This window comes from Berghia stephanieae, chromosome 7 (assembly GCF_034508935.2).
Source record: "Berghia stephanieae isolate SIO BIC M18660-M18661 chromosome 7, UCSD_Bste_1.3, whole genome shotgun sequence".
In the NCBI taxonomy this organism is placed as follows: Eukaryota; Metazoa; Mollusca; class Gastropoda; order Nudibranchia; family Aeolidiidae; genus Berghia; species Berghia stephanieae.
In genome coordinates, this window is record NC_088366.1 from 29,605,800 (window position 1) to 29,626,274 (window position 20,475).

Genomic DNA, 20,475 nt, shown 5'->3' on the forward strand with positions numbered 1-20,475 from the left:
GCGGCCACATCCTGTGGTCTTCCGCATTCGACTCCGCATCTGTCAGCAAAAAGCTAAACAAAAGTTGCCAGTGAACCTCACTATATTCTGGAACAGCAAGGCAGATGAGTTGCCTCTTGTCAAAGTGTGCATGAAAGTATATTTCTGCTCTTGTGAATTCAGCTGATGCAGAGCGAAGTTTCTCATTATAAACCTGGTCTTATCAGACAGCAGACGTTCTTTGAGTGAGGATAACCTCAAGGGCCTTGTTTTCATGTATTGTAACAATTTCATTGATTCTTTGTTGTAAATGGTAATATTTCTTAATTTATTTTTAGCAGTTCGTACATCATTGAAAGGTAATTTTCAAAGACATTCATGTGATTTTCAAAGATGATTTTTTAGGTTCTACTCACAATAATTAGCAGTTCTTGTCATAATTTCAAATAAATGCAGTCTCAGTATTGCCAGTAATAAATAAAATAATGTTGTTGAAATTTCGTTTCTTTTTATTTATCATTGTCATTCATGTGTTTCTTGGGATTTTTTTCCTAATCATTTGACCATGTAAACGTTAGCTATTTTAGGTGACATTTTTTAATTAACCCATTCTTAACACGCTACTCTGCCTTGGGTGGCCTCTCTCTGACTGCCACAGAGGCTGGTGTAGCATGCTAAGGGTTAAAATCAATGTTCTTTAAAATAGTGTACTTCTACATTGTCAAGTAGTCTGGTATATATTTCGCTTTTTAGTTGTTTTAATGAAATGAAACAACTTAATGTAGCTTTTAAACCTATCAGTATTCATATTTATTGTGAAAATTAGGTTTTGAGGGTTACAAAAGCACGCAAGAACATGCATAAATGTCGGATTTATGGCATAATTTGCCTTTTTTGAGGGGCATAATATTGGCATAATTTTGCCCAAAAAATGGCATAGTTCCGCAGGGACAGATTGAAATCTACTGATTTGATTTGTCAAAAATGTCCCGCTTCCTTCGTGGGCTTAAAGTACAAATCCACAATCTTTTCACCCTCCCATCATCTTCCTTTTTTCTGAAATGACCTGTAAGAGCTGCAAGACCCCAAGAATTTAAAAAAAATAAAAAATGGACAGATTGTTCTTTGCTTTCGGATAACCTTCTTTCCATTGCGAGCAATTGCAATTGTCTATTTACTGAACATGTGATCAACTTTGACTCCTTGGGCTTTATCTAGCGAAATCTGCTCTGCATCTGATGGAGCAAAAGAAGGAAAGGAATACCACATTGCAATAGGATAAAGTGTGGGAAAAGAGACATGGATTTTGAAAAACAATAAGTTTGAAATATTAACTGTGTTGCAGCATGGTATGCCTTTTCACAGAGATCAGATGTTTTCATTGCTTTGATCTTTAAAAATAAAAATATGTGAGCCAAAAGAATGCCAACCATCGACTTCCTGTGAGAATATCATTATCATCATGGAAAGTAGTTCTTCAGAGCCAGAAACACAAAACAGCAATAGATTGCTATCCATAAATCGTTCCATCTGATCCACCAGACCCAGCTACCCAATCTTTGCTGTGCAGACGAAGGAGGGGTGAGGTGAAAAATCCCAAATGCACAGTAGATTGATACTGTCCCTTAGAGAGCTCTACCAAATGACCTAATGATCACCTTTCTGGGTGGGGTTCCTGACCTCCCATAGTGTGCAGGGGGTTACATACTGTGTCTTCTATCCCCTTATATCTGTTTTCCAATATGCTTTCTGTCTTTGTCTTGGAATGAGATTACTTGGTTTTGTCCTGGCCCTGGCCGGAGTCCTATGTTTTTGTTTTGTTTTTTAAGGGTTTTACAGCGCTTGCAACACATTTAGGTTATATCAGTGCCAGTAAAAAGGAAGAAAATGGGATAGTAAAAAGTTCTAGAATTACAATTAAAGCACCCAAGAAAAAGTAAGACATAGGGGAACTGGAAACAAATAGGGATCAGATGTGGATTCCAAGAGCATACCACCAATGTACTTAGTGTGAGATCACTTATGTCTCATCCGGACACAAGCACAAAATCCAACAAAGAGGAATACACTCAAATGCTTACATTGCATTTTATCTCTGAATCAAAATTGACAGATCCAGGTTTCATTTCCTCTCATCAGTCTGTAAAAAAAATATTCCTCAAACACTAGGAGAATTTCACAACTTTCTTTTAATTTCTATAGCTTTCGTTTGACAAAGCTGAAATCTGGATTGTGTGCTTCTATTTGATCAACTGTTATACATGCTTATTGTAATTAAGTGTGACACCGTTTACTAAACAAACAAAACAAAAAATGTTTTAAATATTATTTCCTTTCTTTTAATGATCAAAATGTGTTTGGAAGTTTGTTGACAGACAGCTAATGAACAGTTTGTATTGAGGTTTTTGGTGATTGTATAACTAACAGGAAAACTTTCCAAGCATGGCTTTACTGTTTGGTCACAAAAATAAGATAAAAAAGATAAAAAATAAAATACACATCACTCGAAAACAAATCACTTTGTATATCTAGATATTTTTTTTTATTTTTAAAAAACAAACTGTGTTTTAGTTTTCTTTATTTGAGTCAGCATCACAAGTTAAGTCCAAAGGTTTATCAAACCCCATCATCTTTTTGTAGACTTCAATACTTGTGAAGTCTCTATGGTCGACAAAAATAGGCCTTCCCTTGGCAATAAGCATAGAAAAAAGGCCAGGAATTTCTGGGATCACCACATCGTTTGCAGTAAATGTAAAACTTTGCCTCCTTGCAAAAAATGAAAGCACTGTCGCTGTATAAGTTTCAGTTTCTGAATTATAATGAAGTTCTGTGACGTACCGTTTAGCCAGATAATGAATCATGATGGGGTTGGCAAATACAAAAAAGTTGACGGCAGTGAAAAGAGGAGCAGCAAGGTAAAGGGACATGTCTTGAACTGTGTACCACAAATATGGTTGCCCCACAACTCCTATAAAACTGGTACTCAACGAGAAGATTTTCACCCTTTTCAATAAGCCTTTTACTCGGCCCTCATACACGTGTATGCCCTTATCTCCAGGCGATTCTGAACCAGTGCTGTAACTGCGGTTTAAGAATATATTCCTCTGTTTCTCAACCCAGTTTTTGTTACTTTTCGGCAGCAAAACTGTTGGAAAGACATATGGATTAGAATTTGGTTGACTATACTTGAGTACAAATGTTGTAGATAAACATGCAGTAGAATTCTGAAGAATAGCTGGGAAATGCAGAAGTAACCGGGAATGTGACTTGCTTCTGAAGACTGTCTTTAGCACTGTCATTTTGATTCTGATACTTGAAAATACAATATGAGTTCAAAATCTGAAAGGACAAGAGAAATTAATTAATTAATCAACTAATAACATAATACAACCCACTAGTCCATAGCCCCAGCTCCAACTAAACCTTCAAGTTCAAGAAGAAAAATGTCAATCCCCTGTTTTGTAACTTTCAATGAGGAAAATGAAGATCTCATTTTGTTTTGTAGTTTAATCTAAAACGAATTGTTTTTTGTGTTTGTTTTTTACTTTCTACTTTTTCTTAGTTATGTTAGCCATAGCTTCTTGCCTACCATGAGACCTCAAATACATGATCTTTTAATCTTAGTCTTCCAACTCTGCTATCCAAATACTGCTGGAAAAAAATACATCTGGGGCTGTTACTGGTCTCTTTGATAATCTGTCCCTCCATGAAATCGCGGCGCTTGCGGCCGCAACGTGGCCGCGATTTTTCGCAGTTAACGCAACGGGACAGCAATTTTGACAATTGCCGAAATTGTTTGCAATTTTCCATGTTCTGGAGTCGCATATAATCATATAATGCTAAACATAGGAAAATACTATTGCCACCGTCACACAAAATATGACATTATGCTATTTAATAATAGTTTTATTGCTAACATCAATCTATTATATATATTATATATTATATATATAATATTATTATATATATTATATATATATTATATATATCTATTATTATTATGGGTGTTTAATATACTATCATAAGCAGATTCATGTAACTCGGAAATAGACCGTTTTTATGGCCGGTCCCCACGATCTCGTTACTCCCGAGTTCCACTGTATTATTATGATGTATAGATGTAGGTACTTGGAAATATAATAATAATAATAATAATAATAATAATAATAATAATAATAATAATAATAATATAATTATAATTATTATTATTATTATTATTATTATTATTATTATTATTATTATTATTATTATAATAATAATTTTTAAAAAAGTTATGAGCTTATCTACCACATAATTGTTAGGAATCCATGCATTTGTGTAAAAGTGTTTTTTGTGGGGGTTTTTTCGAAATCTCCTGGTGGCATCCCCTGTATATACCTGGAATATTATTTATTTTCTGTATATGCAATGTCAATAGCAATGTAATTTAATGTAATTTATGGACACAATACTGTATAATACATACCAACTAAAATTGGTGGTCTGTGCTTGTCATAGAATTAAAGCAAGAATAAATTATTGTGCGCTGTTTATTGAAAACAATGTCTTAAATTTGCAATTTTTGCATTATTTGCATGCAATTTTTAAAATTTTGGGTGCAATTTTTGGGGTTTTCATTTGCAATTTTCCGCAGGGATAGGATAATGAGACGAGTGCTCAACCAAATGGGATACCAGGATCCCCCTATGTTTTATAGATGTGGATAATAATAATAATAAAAATTTAAGCCTTAAAGGCATTTAAAGGTCATTTCAGTCAAAGACATGCTACATGCAATGTGACACAAAAGCTTGCATTCTCATTCCAGCATTTGTTTTGCTCACTTTAATCACAATAAGCATGTCTTGTAGATTTATTTTTAATGCATAAATCACGATAGCGTGATGTTACTCTACAAGTGTAGAGTTCCCACTGATGAAAAGCGAGGAGGGAGTGGGTTTATTGATGTGAGTAAAATACTAGTACATTGGTCCGGCATGTATTTTATGTCGAGTTTGAGTAAGAGAGTGAATGAGAGGAGGGGGGGGGGGGAATGATGAGAAAGAGGGATACTAATTTAAGATGATAAATTGAGTAGATAGTCCACTTTGATTTCTGAAAACTTCGGATTTGATACACACAATCCACCCCTCATTGCTTTACTAAATTCCCACCTGCAACCATAAACGAAATCAAAGAAGTACAGTACTAAAAGCCCCGAAAAAATCATGTAGCCTTGATTCAACTCAAACGACATTGATTAAGTCATGTGTTAATGAACTTGCACTGAGCTTAGCGTGAATTGTGAGCTATTCCCTTGAGACTGCAGTTTTTCCATCATCGTTTAAGGAAGCTCTCGTCACTCCATTGCTGAAAAAGCCAAGTCTAGACTCTGAGATCCTTTTAAAAACTACCATCCAGTCTCAAATCTCAACTTTATATCGAAGATTGTTGAAAAGATTGTATTACGGAGACTACAAGACCACATCGCCAAAAACAACACGTGTTCCAATTTCCAAACTGCTTATCGATCAGGTCGTTCAACCAAAACCGCGTCGTCAGGTACCTTGATCAGGTCATAAATCAAGACATCTCAGTTTCGTTTGTGCCAAGATAGTAAAATAAACCAAGGGCTTGGAGTTCGAAAGACATTTCCATAAAAGACAATGCAAAAATAACACACATCTATTTTGATCATTAAGTCACATCTGATTTTTTGTAAACATAATTTAACGAATTGTCATTTCCAATTACACATTTTAGAGGCCTATCGTGCTCATTATATCAAGAGATTATATTAAACTTTTGGTCAGTAGACCAGGAGGTATTTGTTTTTACATTACAAACCTGCTATGTGTGTATAACTGCGACCTTGTGGTTATTCAGCTTATATTATATAAGAATTTTGAATCAATTGCAACATTGTACTGCAGTGGATTCCAGGACACTGTGGGATACTTGGAAATCAGATCGCTGACCAACTGGCAAAGGCAGGCAGTCGCATGCAGCAACCCTCCCCAACGTACTCAACAGGAGAAATTAACAAAATGGCCAAAGTTATCCAGTCTCAGAGATGGAGAGAGAAGCACCCAGAATACAACATGAATGACCCAATCAAGGAACAGGTCATCATCTTCAGACTGAGAACTGGACACAACCAGTTAAAGGAACATATGTGGAGGATGTCCAGAGCAGGTGCCTCTGGACAATGTGACTGCGGACTTGAAAATGAAAATGGACATCATGTCCTAATGGAATGTCCAAGGTACAACCAGTTGAGAAGGAACTTCTGGCCTGACCCAACCCCATACTCAAAGAAGCTGTACGGCAGTGAGGACGACCTCAGGACCACTGTGGGCTTCATTCACCAGACCGGACTGACCATGTGACGTGACGGGAACGAAGAAGAAGAAGAAGAAGAAGAAGAATCAATTGCAAAACACATTCCATCTAAAGAGAAAATTATGACGCTAAACATTTATTTCTTAAATCGATCAGCCTAACTTACTGTTACATACTTTCTCTCTTTTACCAAGTGATATCTATAAACATAAAATGAAGATAGAAGGGTGGCTGAGAGAGAAATAAGGATGAGAGAGAGAGAGAGAGAGAGAGAGAGAGAGAGAGAGAGAGAGAGAGAGAGAGAGAGAGAGAGAGAGAGCACTCTGCAAGAATACTTTATGAATTGATTTTAATTTTTTTTTTTATTATTGTTTTATTTGACATAAGTTGTAATGTATTCTATTAACAAATGCAGAACAAACCAAAAAAAAAAAAAAAAGGATGGAAGAAAAAAAAAGAGACGCTTATAAAACTAATAAAATCGACAAATTTACTATCATGCTACAGCTAAAGAGTACAAAAATATTTACACCCATTTGCTCCATCCCTTTCCCTTTCGATCATCTTCTCATCCAAAGCCATCGTGTGTCTCTTGCCACTTTTGACATTTGGCACCAGTGTGTCTAAACGGACATCATGGATATGGGAGTGTCACCAAAATTCACGCAACTGAGCAGAGGTGTCAAAAAATGACACAAGGCATAATGGTGATTTTTCCACTGAACTACCACTTAGCAGAAAATGTTTGACATGGCAAAAAGAGCAGAAAATTTCTGAAAAAATCCTAAATTCACGGAATTCCACGGAGGATTATCATCACTGGTTTTACCATGAGATGGGAAGGGATGACACAATGACAAGAGAGAAATGGAGGGGGATAGGGGGCATGGGGGAAGATGAAAGAGACAATGGGTTGCCTGATGACATAGATCAAAGGAGTGTTACGGTGCTTCATGGTGCATGCTTCATGAAATTTTAACCTCTTAAAAGTGACACTGATTTTTTTTCTCCATATTGCTAATGCAGAATAAATCGTTTCCACCAAGAGAGCAGTAAGAGTATTTCAACTCAGCCTTCAATTAAGCTATAATCGGATAGCTTGTATTTTAATGATAACATGAAGACTAATATCTGGTGTCAGGCTGGTGTAAGATTGAATCTCGCCTTTAATGGGTAAAATTGTATTGATTTTTAAAAATAACACACACACACACACACACACACACATGCACGCACACGCTCAAGACAACGAGGTCCATCCATTGCTTGTATTGCAACGGTATACCAGTTAATGTGTACGTAGATCCTGAGGCTAGGTGCCCAGTTACTGTGTCTGTATGCACTCCCCAAAAAAAAAAATAGAGGCATCAAAATAAAGGCAACAAAAAGAGATAGAGAGAGAGAGAGTCTCGCACCCGCCACGGAACAAATTTTGCAAACCAATTTTTACTACACTTATGCAAAATCATTTCATGCACCAGATTGCATATCTAGTAACACTTCTTCCCCAATCTTTTTCTGAAGAAACTTTTTTAAAAACTGGTCTTTTTAAGACGACATCCATTGAATGATGATTGGATTTCACAAGGAATGAAAATTACTAAATAATTTCAAACATAACTTTTTAAAATCATCAAGGATTGTCTAGAACCGAATGTTTTTTTGTAGAAAACAAATGCATCTTCAAATCCAAACTGCTTTTGATGGTAGGCGTTCAGTTTTTTCTATCTAAATTTATGGTGAACAACTTAAAGATGCTAAATAAATGTCACTTTCACAGGCCAACCTCTCTGACTAATGTCCTTTATAATGAAACAAAAGTTAGCCACATAGGTTCACAAATAACGCCATTGTAACCTAAACAGTAAAGGGCGAAAAATTAAAGTTTAATTAAAAAAAAAAAAACAAGTTACACAGTGCCTGCCTCTGAAGTGTCTTAGTCTTAGTCAAACTCAAACTTAGTCTTGCTTTAACTTAACTGTAACTTTACTTTAAAGCTGGAACTAAAGTAGATAGAGTGATAGAGTCACGCTCTCCCAGGCCAAGCGGAGTTGTTGTATCAGCAAGGTCGCGAGTTCGAGCCCCATTGCAGCCGCGAAATTTTTATCTCTATTTAATTGTCTTCTGGCACTTTCCTACTCATTTAATTTCTTGTCGTTATCAACATAAGTGCCTGCTCCACTCATTTTTCTGAATTAAAAATTCATCCCAAATACCGGAGCATACTCAGTCTCAATAATTTCTACGTTACATGTTTGTGTTGAGAATATTGGCTATTTCCATCTACTATATTAAGCTTAAATGCTGGCCAACTACTTCGCGGCGTTTAGTGAGTGTTGAACCCGTGACCTTAAGAAGTCAGGGAGAGAAGGCTATAATAAGACTAGGGTTAGAAGCGATCTTTTTTGGGGATCGTGGATAGCTCATACGGTAGAGTCACGCTCTCCGCGGCTAGGGCTAGGCGTAGCAATCGTACCAGAAAGGTCGCGGGTTCGATCCCCCCTCGCCGCCGGGAAATTTTTATTTTCTATACTGGCAATTTCCTACTCACTTCATTTCCTGTTGTGAACTAAAGTAGATAGAAGTTTCTCAAAACGTGACTGTTAATGCCAAATACTATTAGAAAAGTATGCTTCTCTTTTTAAAATAATATCTACATCGTAATAATAGGTGAGCTGATAGTCAAAGTCAAAGGACACAGCAGACAATGGCAGTGGCAATCATTGTTTCAAGTTTCGATTTCTCATTTTGACTTCAATTAATAAGAGTCACTGTAGTGCATCACCACAGCATATTTCTAGATAACAGCTAAGAAAGACAGTTGTCTTTCTCATCTTAAATAAAAGACAGTAAATTTAAAAAACACGATATTCGTCTTCTGCTTCTTGCTCTTCTACTTTTCTTTAAAATAAGATAAGGATTATACAAAAATGCGAAAAATTTATGGCTCTGAAATGGTTATCCAAAACTTTCTGACGACATTAAAATGTCAGGAATAGCTTCAATGGCCAAACTTAGTCTACTTTCTCTTTTGTCAGGAAAATTAGACTGGGAAATCATTCTGAATGTAAGACAAATAAGAGATATCCGTATTGATATTCAATTATTGATAAACATTTTTAAAAACGCTATATTATCCCATTGCCATTCATTAAATCACAGTAGTGACTAGTGTAATTTACAGTTTGTGAACTGAACATCTGACTCGGTACAGTCACTTACTTAGAGAGGTGGGCCTTTGGCCTACCACTACCAACCTCCGCTGCACGTCCAACTCGCCTTGAGCATGCATTCACGTAAAATATAAAGATTTTTCTTAAAAACCTACCTCTGTTTCAAAAACTAGCATCTTTCAACTTTCTAAGAAACATTTTGATTTTTCAGAACTTTAGTTCGTTAAAAAATACCGGCCAATCTGACCCTTTGAGTCAATGAAAACGAAATTTTGTTGTTTACACGGTTCAAAGGAAATGCCGTAATTAAGCTTTCATGGACTTCCTGTGTTGTTTTTACAGTGTCACGTGACCGTTTTGAGAAATTTGTCGTCTGCTACAAATAATTAGACCGGTAGGGGGTAGATATTTTCGTTGGAGCAGAGAAAAAGTGAGTATTATTTCTTGGACTTGTAGAGAGGCCTAGGGTCCACCAGCAGTCAAGTTGATTGAATAAAAGAAAAAAAGGCCTTTTTTATCCGCCGCCACCACCACCGTGAGAGTGGAGAGGGGGGGGGGTTGCATGATGAAGACGAAAGGGAGACGTGTCGCTTGGTGACGTAGAGCATGTCAACGATGCTGGCAGATGTTCTTAACCCCTTAACAGCGAAGCAAATTTTTTGCTTTCAGATAATAGTTTGCTTTTATCTTTATTATTGTTAACGGAGAATACAGCTTTTCCACCAAGAGAGCAGTCAGACTATCGCAACTCGGACTTCAATTGTCTATAATCGTTTTGCCGTTACTTGTCTTTTGATGAAAGAGGATTTGGTGTTAGGTCAAAGATCGAATTTGGCCGCTAAAGGTTGCATTGTTACTGGGTTTGCTCTCCCCCCCCCCCCCCCCCTCCTCCTTTTTTTCTTCTTTTTTTTTCAACTTAGTATTGTTGATTGCTATTTCCTTTTTTTATGATTAGCAAGTGCCGTAGGAGTCTCACAGGATGCAGGAGTACTGCAATTAACCCTTTGCCAGTGACATTGTTTTTTTTGCTTTCAAATAATAGTCGTCATTTATATTATTTTTTAACGCAGAAAAAAAAAACGTTTCCACCATAAGAGCAGTAAGAATATTGATAAAAAGCGCTTTGAGCACGTTGGGTGGATATTGCCCTATATAAAAGCTCAAGTTTTTAAATTGTAATTTGTTTTTTGTATTTTGATGAAAACGGTAAGATTTTATTTTTGGTCCAAGTAAGATTGATATTCGCCTTTAAAAGGTTAAGTTGTTTTGTTTTTTTCAGGTTTTTTGTTTTGTTTTTCAAATGCGGATACGCTGCTTCTTCATTTTTTTTCCTCAACTGGCAAGCTATCGCTGTACTTACCCGCATGGCTTGCACACACAAAAGGATACATCTAGGTCACAAAACCTTACATCCAGGTCACAAAATCAGACAACTAGGTCACACATCAAGACATCTCTGTTTCGTTTGTTCCAAGATAGCAAAACAAACCAGACGTCTTGGAGTTCGAAAGAGCTTTCCATAAAATATTTGGTATTTGCAAGACCCCCAGAAACCAATTCCCTATACAGCTCTTGTGCACGGTTACTTATGACCTTGATTTCTTTCGTACCCACCCCCCAAAATCCCACTTATTGTGTGTTATAGGCAGAACATAATAAATAGCTGGGCTGCCACATGCGTGACTAAATTGGCCAAAGAGAGAATCTATACTTTGGCGTTAGACACCCATTACCTGATGTCTTGGTTTTTAATCCTAGCCTAGTGAGAGAGAGAGAAAACAAAACAATCATACATGTATCTGCAAACAGCAGAACGTTTTCATTTTACATTGAGATGGGAAGGGGAAGGGATAACACTATGACAAGAGAGAGAGAGAGAGAGAGGTGGGCGGGGGGATGGGGGGATAGTAAGGGGGAATGGGAAAAGATGAAAGAGACAATGGGTTGCCTGATGACATAGATCAAAGGATTGTTACAGCGGTGTTCACGGTGCGTACTTCGTGAAATTTTAACCCTTTACAGTGACACTGATTTTTTTTTCTCCAGATTGCTTATGCAGAATAAATTGTTTCCACCAAGAGAGCAGTAGTAAGAGTATATTTCGACTCGGGCTTCAATTAAACTATAAATCGCAAAGCTTGTCTTTTAATGATAACATTAAGACTAAGATCTGGAGTTTGGGGAGTGTAAGATGGAATCCCTGCCATTAATGGTTAAAACTGTTTTGATTGAAAAAAAACAACTCACACACACACACACACACACACACACACACACACACACACGAGCGCGCGCAGTCACGACAGCGAGGACCATCACTGACAGAATGTTGCAACGGTAAACCGGTTTACGTGTACATAGATCCTGAGGCTAGATGCCCCGTTACCGTGTACGTAGGCACTCCCAAAAAAAAAAGAAAGAAAGAGACACACACACACATACTCACACACACACACACAGTCTCGCATCCTCTACGAACTAATTTTACCTAGCACTTATGCACCAAATTGCATACCTATCTAGGGACACTATTTTCCGTATCTTTTTCTCAATAAACTTTTTAAAAAACCTTTGTTTTGCGCGGCAGGCGGCAGGCACCAACTTGGCACCAACCATTGGACAGACAAAAAACACACACGATTTAGCGAGGAATGAATCTTGAAAATATTTAGGATATAATTTCAAACACAACTTTTGATATTCATCAAGGATTGTCTAGTACCGAATGTTTTTTGATAGAAAACAAATGTATCTTCAAATCTAAACTGCTTTTGACGGTAAGCGGTAAGTTTTTTATTTATTTTTCTGTCCAAACGAATGATTTGTCCTGGTATAGAAGCTAAGTATTGGTAACACCGGCTCACCTCTCTTTGACTTCTTAATCTTAGGGTTCATTTTTAGCGCATTAGTTACTAATAGACATCTGTCTAGTAGTACAACAAGCATGTTGACATGTTGCATATTTGCATTTTAAAACAGTGTCTTTAACATTTCTTACTTTCGATGTAAATCATAGAAATGATATTGAAAACTGGTGCAAATCAAAATCGGTAAAAGTATGGTTAAGACCCCAATCACCTAGGAAACAACAACAGCCAATATGTCTACAGGATGAAGGACTATTAAGGGAGCTGAAATCAAATTTACCAGTAGATTTTTGACCAATCAAAACATGGAAATTGTGACACACCTTCACACGTGCTCGGACAAACATAGTTGGTTGTTTATAAACAGTAACAACGTCAATGGAATCACAACGGGGCAACCCCTCTCTGATCATTGTTATTGTTTTTATACCGCCAAATGGGTGACTAATTATCACACGATTTTCTTGATCAGATTATGAAAGTTTAAGTTTACACATAATTTTCTGTTTTGGTTCTATTGATCAAGCGGTAGAACAGTGGGTATTTTACTTACGCACAAACCATCGATAGTAAAACATGTGTAGTTTGCTGTGTCTACCAATCACTGCTATTGTTTACATTATGACGAGTGTCCGAGAGGCGTGGTTATCTACCTGTCTATTGGAAAGTACTTTATCTGTCATCTGCATTTTTTGCCAAGTTGGAGCATAAAATTTGACAAAATTTGCCAAAAAATTTGCCGAGCAGAACTAAGCCTTTCGGTAAAAATTAACACGCTATATGGAAAAATAAATATAAAAGACATTTCATAACACTTAAAGTAGGATGCATTTATTATTTTCCACACTGTAACGCGATTTATGCGCCCAAACTTTCAGACAATCACACTCACACACACGAAATACACACAGACACATAATGTGGAATAGAACATTTACACTGGCGAACATTCAACTCAGTCACACATAGGGCCTACTCCCTCTCATTCACAGTTTCAGTTTTATTAAACTTTCACACCTACAGACTATCTCAAACTTACACTTTTTCTCAGACTCATCGAAGGCCTAGTTTTCCTTTACTACTCAAAAAAGTGGCATCACTGAACTTATTGTAGTAAAGTAAAACTAGTCCTTTGATGTTGTCTTCTGTGAGTTTACGCCTTCTAGAAGCTGACATGGCGGTTTTTTTGCAAAAAAATATAAATCCCAAATTTTGTAAGATAAAAACAGCAAAATTTGCAAAAAATTGTGCTTAATTTTCCTAAAAACCCATAATTAGTTCATGAAAGAGAAAGGTATTTGTTTGTCTTTAAGGGTTTCATGGCGCTTGCAACAATTGTAAGGTTATATCAACGCCAGTAAAAATGAAGAAAATGGTATAGGAAAAAAGAAACTACTCTTGATTAATTATCTTTCACGTTCCACACGAACTATCAAATTAAAAGAAGAAAAAAAATTCGTCTTTTTTATTATTTTTTTTGCCTTTTAAAAAATTTATTATTATTGTTTTTGTTTTTTTGGGGGTTTTTTTTTTTTCTTTTCAAAATCTTTAAAAATTTCAAAAATATACCAGAAAAATTGCAGATTTTGTGCCGCAACGCAAATCAGTGATATTTTGCAATTTTTTGCAGCCGCAATGCGGCCGTAAGTGATTGCAAAAAACTACCATGCCAGTAGAAGACAAAACAAGATTATATAAACAAAAACTTCGTTCAGCATCAGCTGATGAGCATGTTGATAAGGCATACCGGGACGCCAAGGCAGCGAGAGCTGGAACATGATCTGCCACAGACTTTCAGAAAAGAGTCAGTTCAATGATTCCAGTATCGGACTCTCTCACAGCACTGGGCCCCAATTTCTCAATATATCTAGTCAACTCATGTTGAGGAAGATGACAAAAATCAAGAATTGCAGTGTATGCAGATACACTGCGAGGCATAAGTGGAATGTTCTTTGGACTGAAAATCCTAATGTCCTTAAAAAATTCCAAGCCGGGTTACCCCTCAACGGACATGTATTTTTGAAGCTTGGTATATGTTGCCTGGCATCAGAAAACCGTTGTCTGGCTTCTTCCTTCTCTCTGCTGGTGAAGCAATGAGGGAAGAACTCCTCAGCTTCAGCCATATTCACCCCTGAGCCGGTGTTCAGAAAGTCCAGTTCCCCAAGTGCATTTTGTTTTCGCATTAAAAAAAAAAAAATTTTTCCAAAAATTTGCCAATTTTGGGAAATTTGCCAAAATGTGCGGATTGCCCTGATATTTGCAGCCACAGATTGCCATTTGCAGCTGCAAATAATGCAGATGACAGCTTTATGTGACAAAGACCTTGGTGTATATGTGGACCCCAAATTGAATTTTAGCCAGCACTGTGAAAAGACTGTTAACAAAGCAAATAGAATCCTGGGACTTGTCAGAAGATCTTTTGACTAAGACAAACCCATATTAAAAGTCTAATACAATCACACTTGGAATATGGAAACTGTATGGTCCCCCATCAATAAATCAGATGCTTTACTAATTGAAAATGTCCAATGTTGAGCCACAAAACTTGTTCCTGAAATTTCAAACCTCAGCTACGAAGATAGACTCAGAGCATTAGACCTCCCTAGCCTCATGTTAAGAAGACTAAGAGGAGATCTAATTGAAACTTATAAATTGACCAACGGTCTCTACAAAGTAAACATAGAAGATTACCTCACATTTAACAAGGACAAAAGAACAAGAGGCTACTGTTATAAACTTGCCAAACAAAATTGCTGTTTAAACATCCAAAAAAATTTCTTTAGTCAGCAAATTGTTGAGACGTGGAATAGCCTGCCTGAAAAAATAGTTATAGCGCCAAGCATAAACAGCTTTAAAAGCCAAAGTGACAGTTTCCTGCAGGATATAAAAAGCAGTAACGATTTCCCATTGAAGCCAGCCTTTCGACCTCCACAAGTTGGTGGAGACCGATCCAAAGACACAAAGTCAAATTTAGTTTCCTTTTTGTCAGCAGAAAATCATTTTCAAAATGGATGTCATGTATTAGACATGAACTACAGTTTGGTAATGATAATGATAGCGTCAGATAAAAAGATTGCTCATAGGAATCTTTCTCTGCTATGCACTTTTTTTATCACTTACAAAATCTAGATCCCGAATCTTTTATTTGTCCCATCACAGTTTATTCTATAGTATCACTCTCTGCTGATATATGGAGAGCTAGTGAACTTTCATAGTTGCCCTCATTGTACCAGTACCATATAATAAATTTTGTAATTTATTTTATATTGAGAACCTGGTTTACAAACTAAGCAAATGAAAAAATCATTATTTCTCTTCTTTCTGTTTTCAGATTTGATATCATTGTTATTATGCAAGAGTTTGGAATGTTGCCTCTTCAGACAAGAACAATGCTTCTTTGACTTTGACAACATATAACACATTACTCACCACGCTTTCTGCATATTGATATGAAATTATGCAGGAGACAACTGAAGCAATTGTTGTGGTTGGTCCATTTTTATGGAAATGTGTTAATTGTGATATTCTAATGTCCCGCCAGCATAGTATTGATTATCACTTGAATAGTTTTCATCACTCCAAATTGCACCCAAATTTTGTTTTGGATCTGAAAGATACTGAAATAAATTGCAAAGTGTCATTATGTGGTTGCCAAAAGTTGTTACAGATGTCGAAAGGAAAACGGAAGAATCCATCCCCTACCCTTTACCAGCCTTCAAAGATGAAAAAAATTCCAGATCAAGAAAACAATTGCGATTCTGACAAAGATAGAAAGGAAGAAGGAAAAATAATGAACATTTCAGAGGAACCAACAATTTCTGATGTTGAATGTGGAAGGGACTCTTGCAGTGAAAATGTTACTGGCAAAATGCAGGAGCAGTGTTCAGTAAAATCCTGTGATAAAAGTTTGATTGATGCACCCATAAAAGAACAAAATTTATTCAATCCTCTTACAGACTTTTCATCCACAAATGCAGAAACAGAAGAAGGAAATTCATATTTAGTACACACATTTTCACCTCTGAGGGTTAAAAATTGTTTACCGGATATTAAATTGAAGGACAATAGCTCCTCTGTTTTAAATTGTGATGATGGAATTGATGCAGATTCTGATGAATTAATCAGGAGGAAAAGTCGAAGATCAAATAAGGGAAAGAATTCTCTCTATACGGAATATGAAATGAGTAGTTCTTGATTTGGCAGTTGAAAGAGTTATTTGAGTTTTTTTTATGCTGAGTCCACTGCAAAATGAAGAACAGTTGTAAACTTCTCTTTAACTTTAACACTATTTCACTCCATGGGGTGGTTTTACATCCCAGACCTATGTTTTTCACCAATAACTTAATTTCTTTTTTTGAGCTAGAAAGTTGAAATTTTATTTAATCGCCAATTGTTATATAATGTGAGAATAGTCTCAGTATAATATATTTTGAGTTATATAGGTATAAAATCTCTGATACCCTATTCCTATCCGATGAGGTGTAAAACCACCTCTTGTCAATAAAGAGAGGAGAAAAAATAGAATATTCCTGTTTGAATCCTTTCAAAGGGAAAATATGAGACTCTACCTATTCTGATCCAAAGGGGTTGTTTTAGATTTAGACCCCATCCTATGTATAGAGTAAACATGAGGTAACTAAATATAATGCCTATATTATATATAATCAATAAATGGGCAATGATTTCAGAACTGGGTGGGGTTCCCTACCTCCACAGTGGGCAGGGAGGTACTTACCGTGTCTTCTATCTCCTTATAGCTGTTTTCCAAATTGCTTTCTGCCTTTGTCTTGGTATGAGATTGCTTGGTTTTGTCCCGACCCTGTCTGAGAGGGAAACAGTCAAATGCATAGTTATTGTTTTGGGAGATGATATTTTTTTCCTTGTAAATCATCTCTCTGTTATGTATTATTATATTTGTTATTTTAATGTATATATTGATATGTAAGCATTTGAGTGTTTTCCTCTTTGTTAGATCTTGTGCTTGTGTCTGTTTGAGACGTAGAGGTGATCTTACTTCGATAGTGTGCTCTTGGAATATACATCTGTTCCCTATTTTAACCAATTCCCCTTTGTCTTACTTTCTCTTGGGTGCTTTAATTGTAATTCTAGAACTTTTTAACTATCCCATTTTCTTCCATTTTACTGGCGCTGATATGACCTTAATGTGTTGCAAGCGCCGTAAAACCCTTAAAAACAAAAACAGAACAAACGATTTCAGAAACCTGTATTTTGATATTATATGAGTCATTCCCTCCCAACCATGTAGATTTCTTAACATTTTATAGGAAATTTCAAGTCTCTGTTTAAACTTTGTCAGAAAGTTTGAAAGACACTTCTGATACTTAAGTTTTGGTCCAGAAAGCACAGAAGCAGTAGATATTGCCGTTTTTAGAAAATTGCCATTAAAAACTTTCAAGTGTTTTGTTGTAAACATTACACAGACATAACAAAACATACAGAATACAAAATATATAGAAGAGAACAAATTGTGTTTTAACTTTATTGTGTATTCAAAGTTAAATCCTAAATGCAGGCCATGTGCAGCTAATTTTATAAATATTTTTAGTGACAAACTTCGTTGTAAACATCACAGGAGTTAATGTACGTCAATTGATGCACCAAAATGTTTTCCTGTAGAATTCAAAAAATGATTATTTCAACCAAAGCAGTTGAAAATACAGTTTTATTTTAATACAAAATACAGGTCTTTACAGATGATCATTTCTTCAATTTAAACTGAATATGGCCTAGATTCTTCAAAATGTTGTAAACATTACAGGACATAACACATTACCAATAATGACACAAGAAAAGATGCGAATTCAATACAAAAATGCTAATTTCAACCGCTTTTTATTTGGAGATAAAGAACTATATTGACCAGGAGGAATAATTCAAAGTACTTTGATCATAGTCTAGCTTCTTTTAAAAAGTTGTAAACATTACGTGACATAAAATGTATGGCTTATTGAGAAATCAGAAGCACTACTGAACTGAAAAGAATACTAACAGTTTTGTGGAATAATTATGGAACCTGATATAATTCATCATTAATAGTTAGCTTGGAACTGAAATAAAAGAAAATGTATTGGAGTTGGAGAATTTATGTTTACGACTGGTTTCGTTATGAAACTATCTTTTTGTGAATGGCTATACTTATAAAATGTGTTGAAGACGACATCAGGAATTGAAACTCGCTCCCTTCCATCCATGGTCGGTGTGAGGGAGTATAGGAGCATCCAACTCAGGTGATCAAATATTGGCCAGGTGAAGTGGCAACCAGTTTGCCGACAAAATTTAATTGAAGCCTCATTGTCGTCAATGTTGAGTACCTGAGGACGGACAAATGCATTATTATGTATGAATAAAACATAATTATCATTATAATCATTGTAGTTTAACTCACTGATTACATTTACAGAGATCACACTTGTGCAGAAAATTTTCAGACGATTTTTAATGTACACTCGAGTACGGTTTCCACTATTCGGACATGCAAAAAACGTTCGAGGAAACCGTGTCTTGCCATAAGGACTTAAATAACAAAGAAAAAATTCTGGATTTTTCAATGAGTTTGAAGAAACCGTTCTCGGGTGTGTAATTTTTTATTTATAGTATACATGTTAGCCATGCCAACAGCCTATCGTGGCTGACAAACTGGAGGGGAAATAACCACCTCTTCCCCACTACAAACTAAATCTCTAATGAAGAAAGTGATGTCAAATGGAGGGTCAAATAAAAATACCAGAAAAGGACCCTTAAGGGTAAATTGAACTATTGGTAAGAAACCCGTTAGCATAAGCACTGAAGGTCGGCTAGACACTTTTTAAGAATACGTCCTGAAGGACGAATAAGCACTCCGTATATAAAAAAGAATCCACTATTTTATAGTGGAGAAATACCATTTTCATATCAAAATACCCCGAAAAAAAATGTTAGGGTGGTAAGTGTGTTTTACCATATAATAATTGGATTCAATGGTCTGATGTCACGTCGCCCAGCAACGGCGATCGGCGTGGTTCTAAACAAAGAAAATGGGTACTTTTTATTCTTCATGCTGGCTAGAACTTTACATAATATGTCATGTGATCAGAAATGAATAAAAGTCAAAACATGATCATACAATAATGTTTTTCTCCTCTGGATACACTTTTATGCTCGTCGGAGAAAAATATTTCATAAGGGTGTCCGCCATTGTTCCAATAGTTTAGAGCCAGTTGTGCGTCGTTACAAGGGAAGTTACGTCATGACTGTTGAAGTCAATTAATTAGTATTAATAAAAGGCAGGGGATAAAGCATCCGCCATGACCAGGACATTTAAGTGGTATTTCTGTAGGGACCACAGACTACCGCAGACCGGACATCATCATCATCATCATTGCCTTTTTCACCCTGGGTAAGAGTATAGGCCACAGACAAACAGTTTCCATCCTTCTCTATCCTGACCTAACTTTTTAATCTCATTCCATGTCTTACCACTTCTCTGTATATCAGCTTCTTTAATTCTTCTCTATGCTCCTCGTGGCCTTCCCCTTGATCATCTGACCTGAGGGTTCTAGTCCAATACTTTCTTTGTTAAAGTGGAGTCATTCTTTCTAAGCGTGTGTCCAATCCAGCTCCATCGTCTTCTTCCTATTTCCTCTTCCACTGGTTTCTGCTGTGTTCTTTTCCATTCTTCTTCATTTTTTTATTCTATCCATCCATTTTATTCTGAGTAACTTACGCATGCACCTGTTTACGAAATTGATCTGTACCCTCCTTATACATGCCTGTGATGCGTTCCAAGTTTCACATCTCTATACAGTTGGACAGACTTCACGTTTGAGTTGAAAAGTCTTAGCTTTAGTTGAAGGGAGATATCTTTAGTTCTCCAAACTCTGTTCAATGATGTGAATGCAGCCTGTGCAGTGACATCTATATTATGAAGTCCTAGAGCCTGTGCCTTTCCTATTCATGCTTTCACCTCTGCTTCCGTGCCACCATCCTTGTCAATTATACTTCCGATATAGCAGAAAGTGTCTATATCTTCGAGTTCCTGATCTTTTACTTTGATCTGCTCCCTTTGACGAATTTAAGATGTAAGCAGTTATCGGATGAATCGAGAATAGAGAGAGGCTGACGATATACGGGATTTC

At 36.3% G+C, this 20,475-nt stretch overlaps 2 protein-coding genes across 4 annotated transcripts; one reads left to right on the top strand and one right to left on the bottom strand.

Moving 5' to 3' along the window:
- Positions 1-2,498: 2,498 nt before the first annotated feature.
- On the bottom strand, positions 2,499-9,009 carry LOC144977022 (transmembrane protein 70 homolog, mitochondrial-like). The gene is made up of 2 exons (XM_078921718.1): positions 8,852-9,009; positions 2,499-3,318 (listed from the first exon to the last, which is right to left on the bottom strand). The coding sequence occupies exon 2, from the start codon at positions 3,276-3,278 to the stop codon at positions 2,547-2,549; it is 732 nt and encodes a 243-aa protein (XP_078777844.1). The 5' UTR covers positions 3,279-3,318; positions 8,852-9,009; the 3' UTR covers positions 2,499-2,546.
- Positions 9,010-9,238: 229 nt separating this feature from the next.
- LOC144977023 (uncharacterized) lies at positions 9,239-18,727 on the top strand. Of its 3 annotated transcripts, none has more exons than XM_078921719.1 (2): positions 9,239-9,367; positions 15,672-18,727. In XM_078921719.1, the coding sequence occupies exon 2, from the start codon at positions 15,798-15,800 to the stop codon at positions 16,533-16,535; it is 738 nt and encodes a 245-aa protein (XP_078777845.1). In that variant the 5' UTR covers positions 9,239-9,367; positions 15,672-15,797; the 3' UTR covers positions 16,536-18,727. The 3 variants fall into 3 exon arrangements, with proteins under 3 accessions (XP_078777845.1, XP_078777846.1, XP_078777847.1); XM_078921720.1 differs by having other exon boundaries at positions 9,359-9,596; XM_078921721.1 differs by lacking the exon at positions 9,239-9,367 and adding an exon at positions 9,633-9,903.
- Positions 18,728-20,475: the final 1,748 nt, after the last annotated feature.

Excerpts from the sequence above, each read along its gene's own strand:
- LOC144977022 (XM_078921718.1), bottom strand. The coding sequence starts at position 3,278 with ATGACAGTGCTAAAGACAGTCTTCAGAAGCAAGTCACATTCCCGGTTA.
- LOC144977023 (XM_078921719.1), top strand. The coding sequence starts at position 15,798 with ATGCAGGAGACAACTGAAGCAATTGTTGTGGTTGGTCCATTTTTATGG.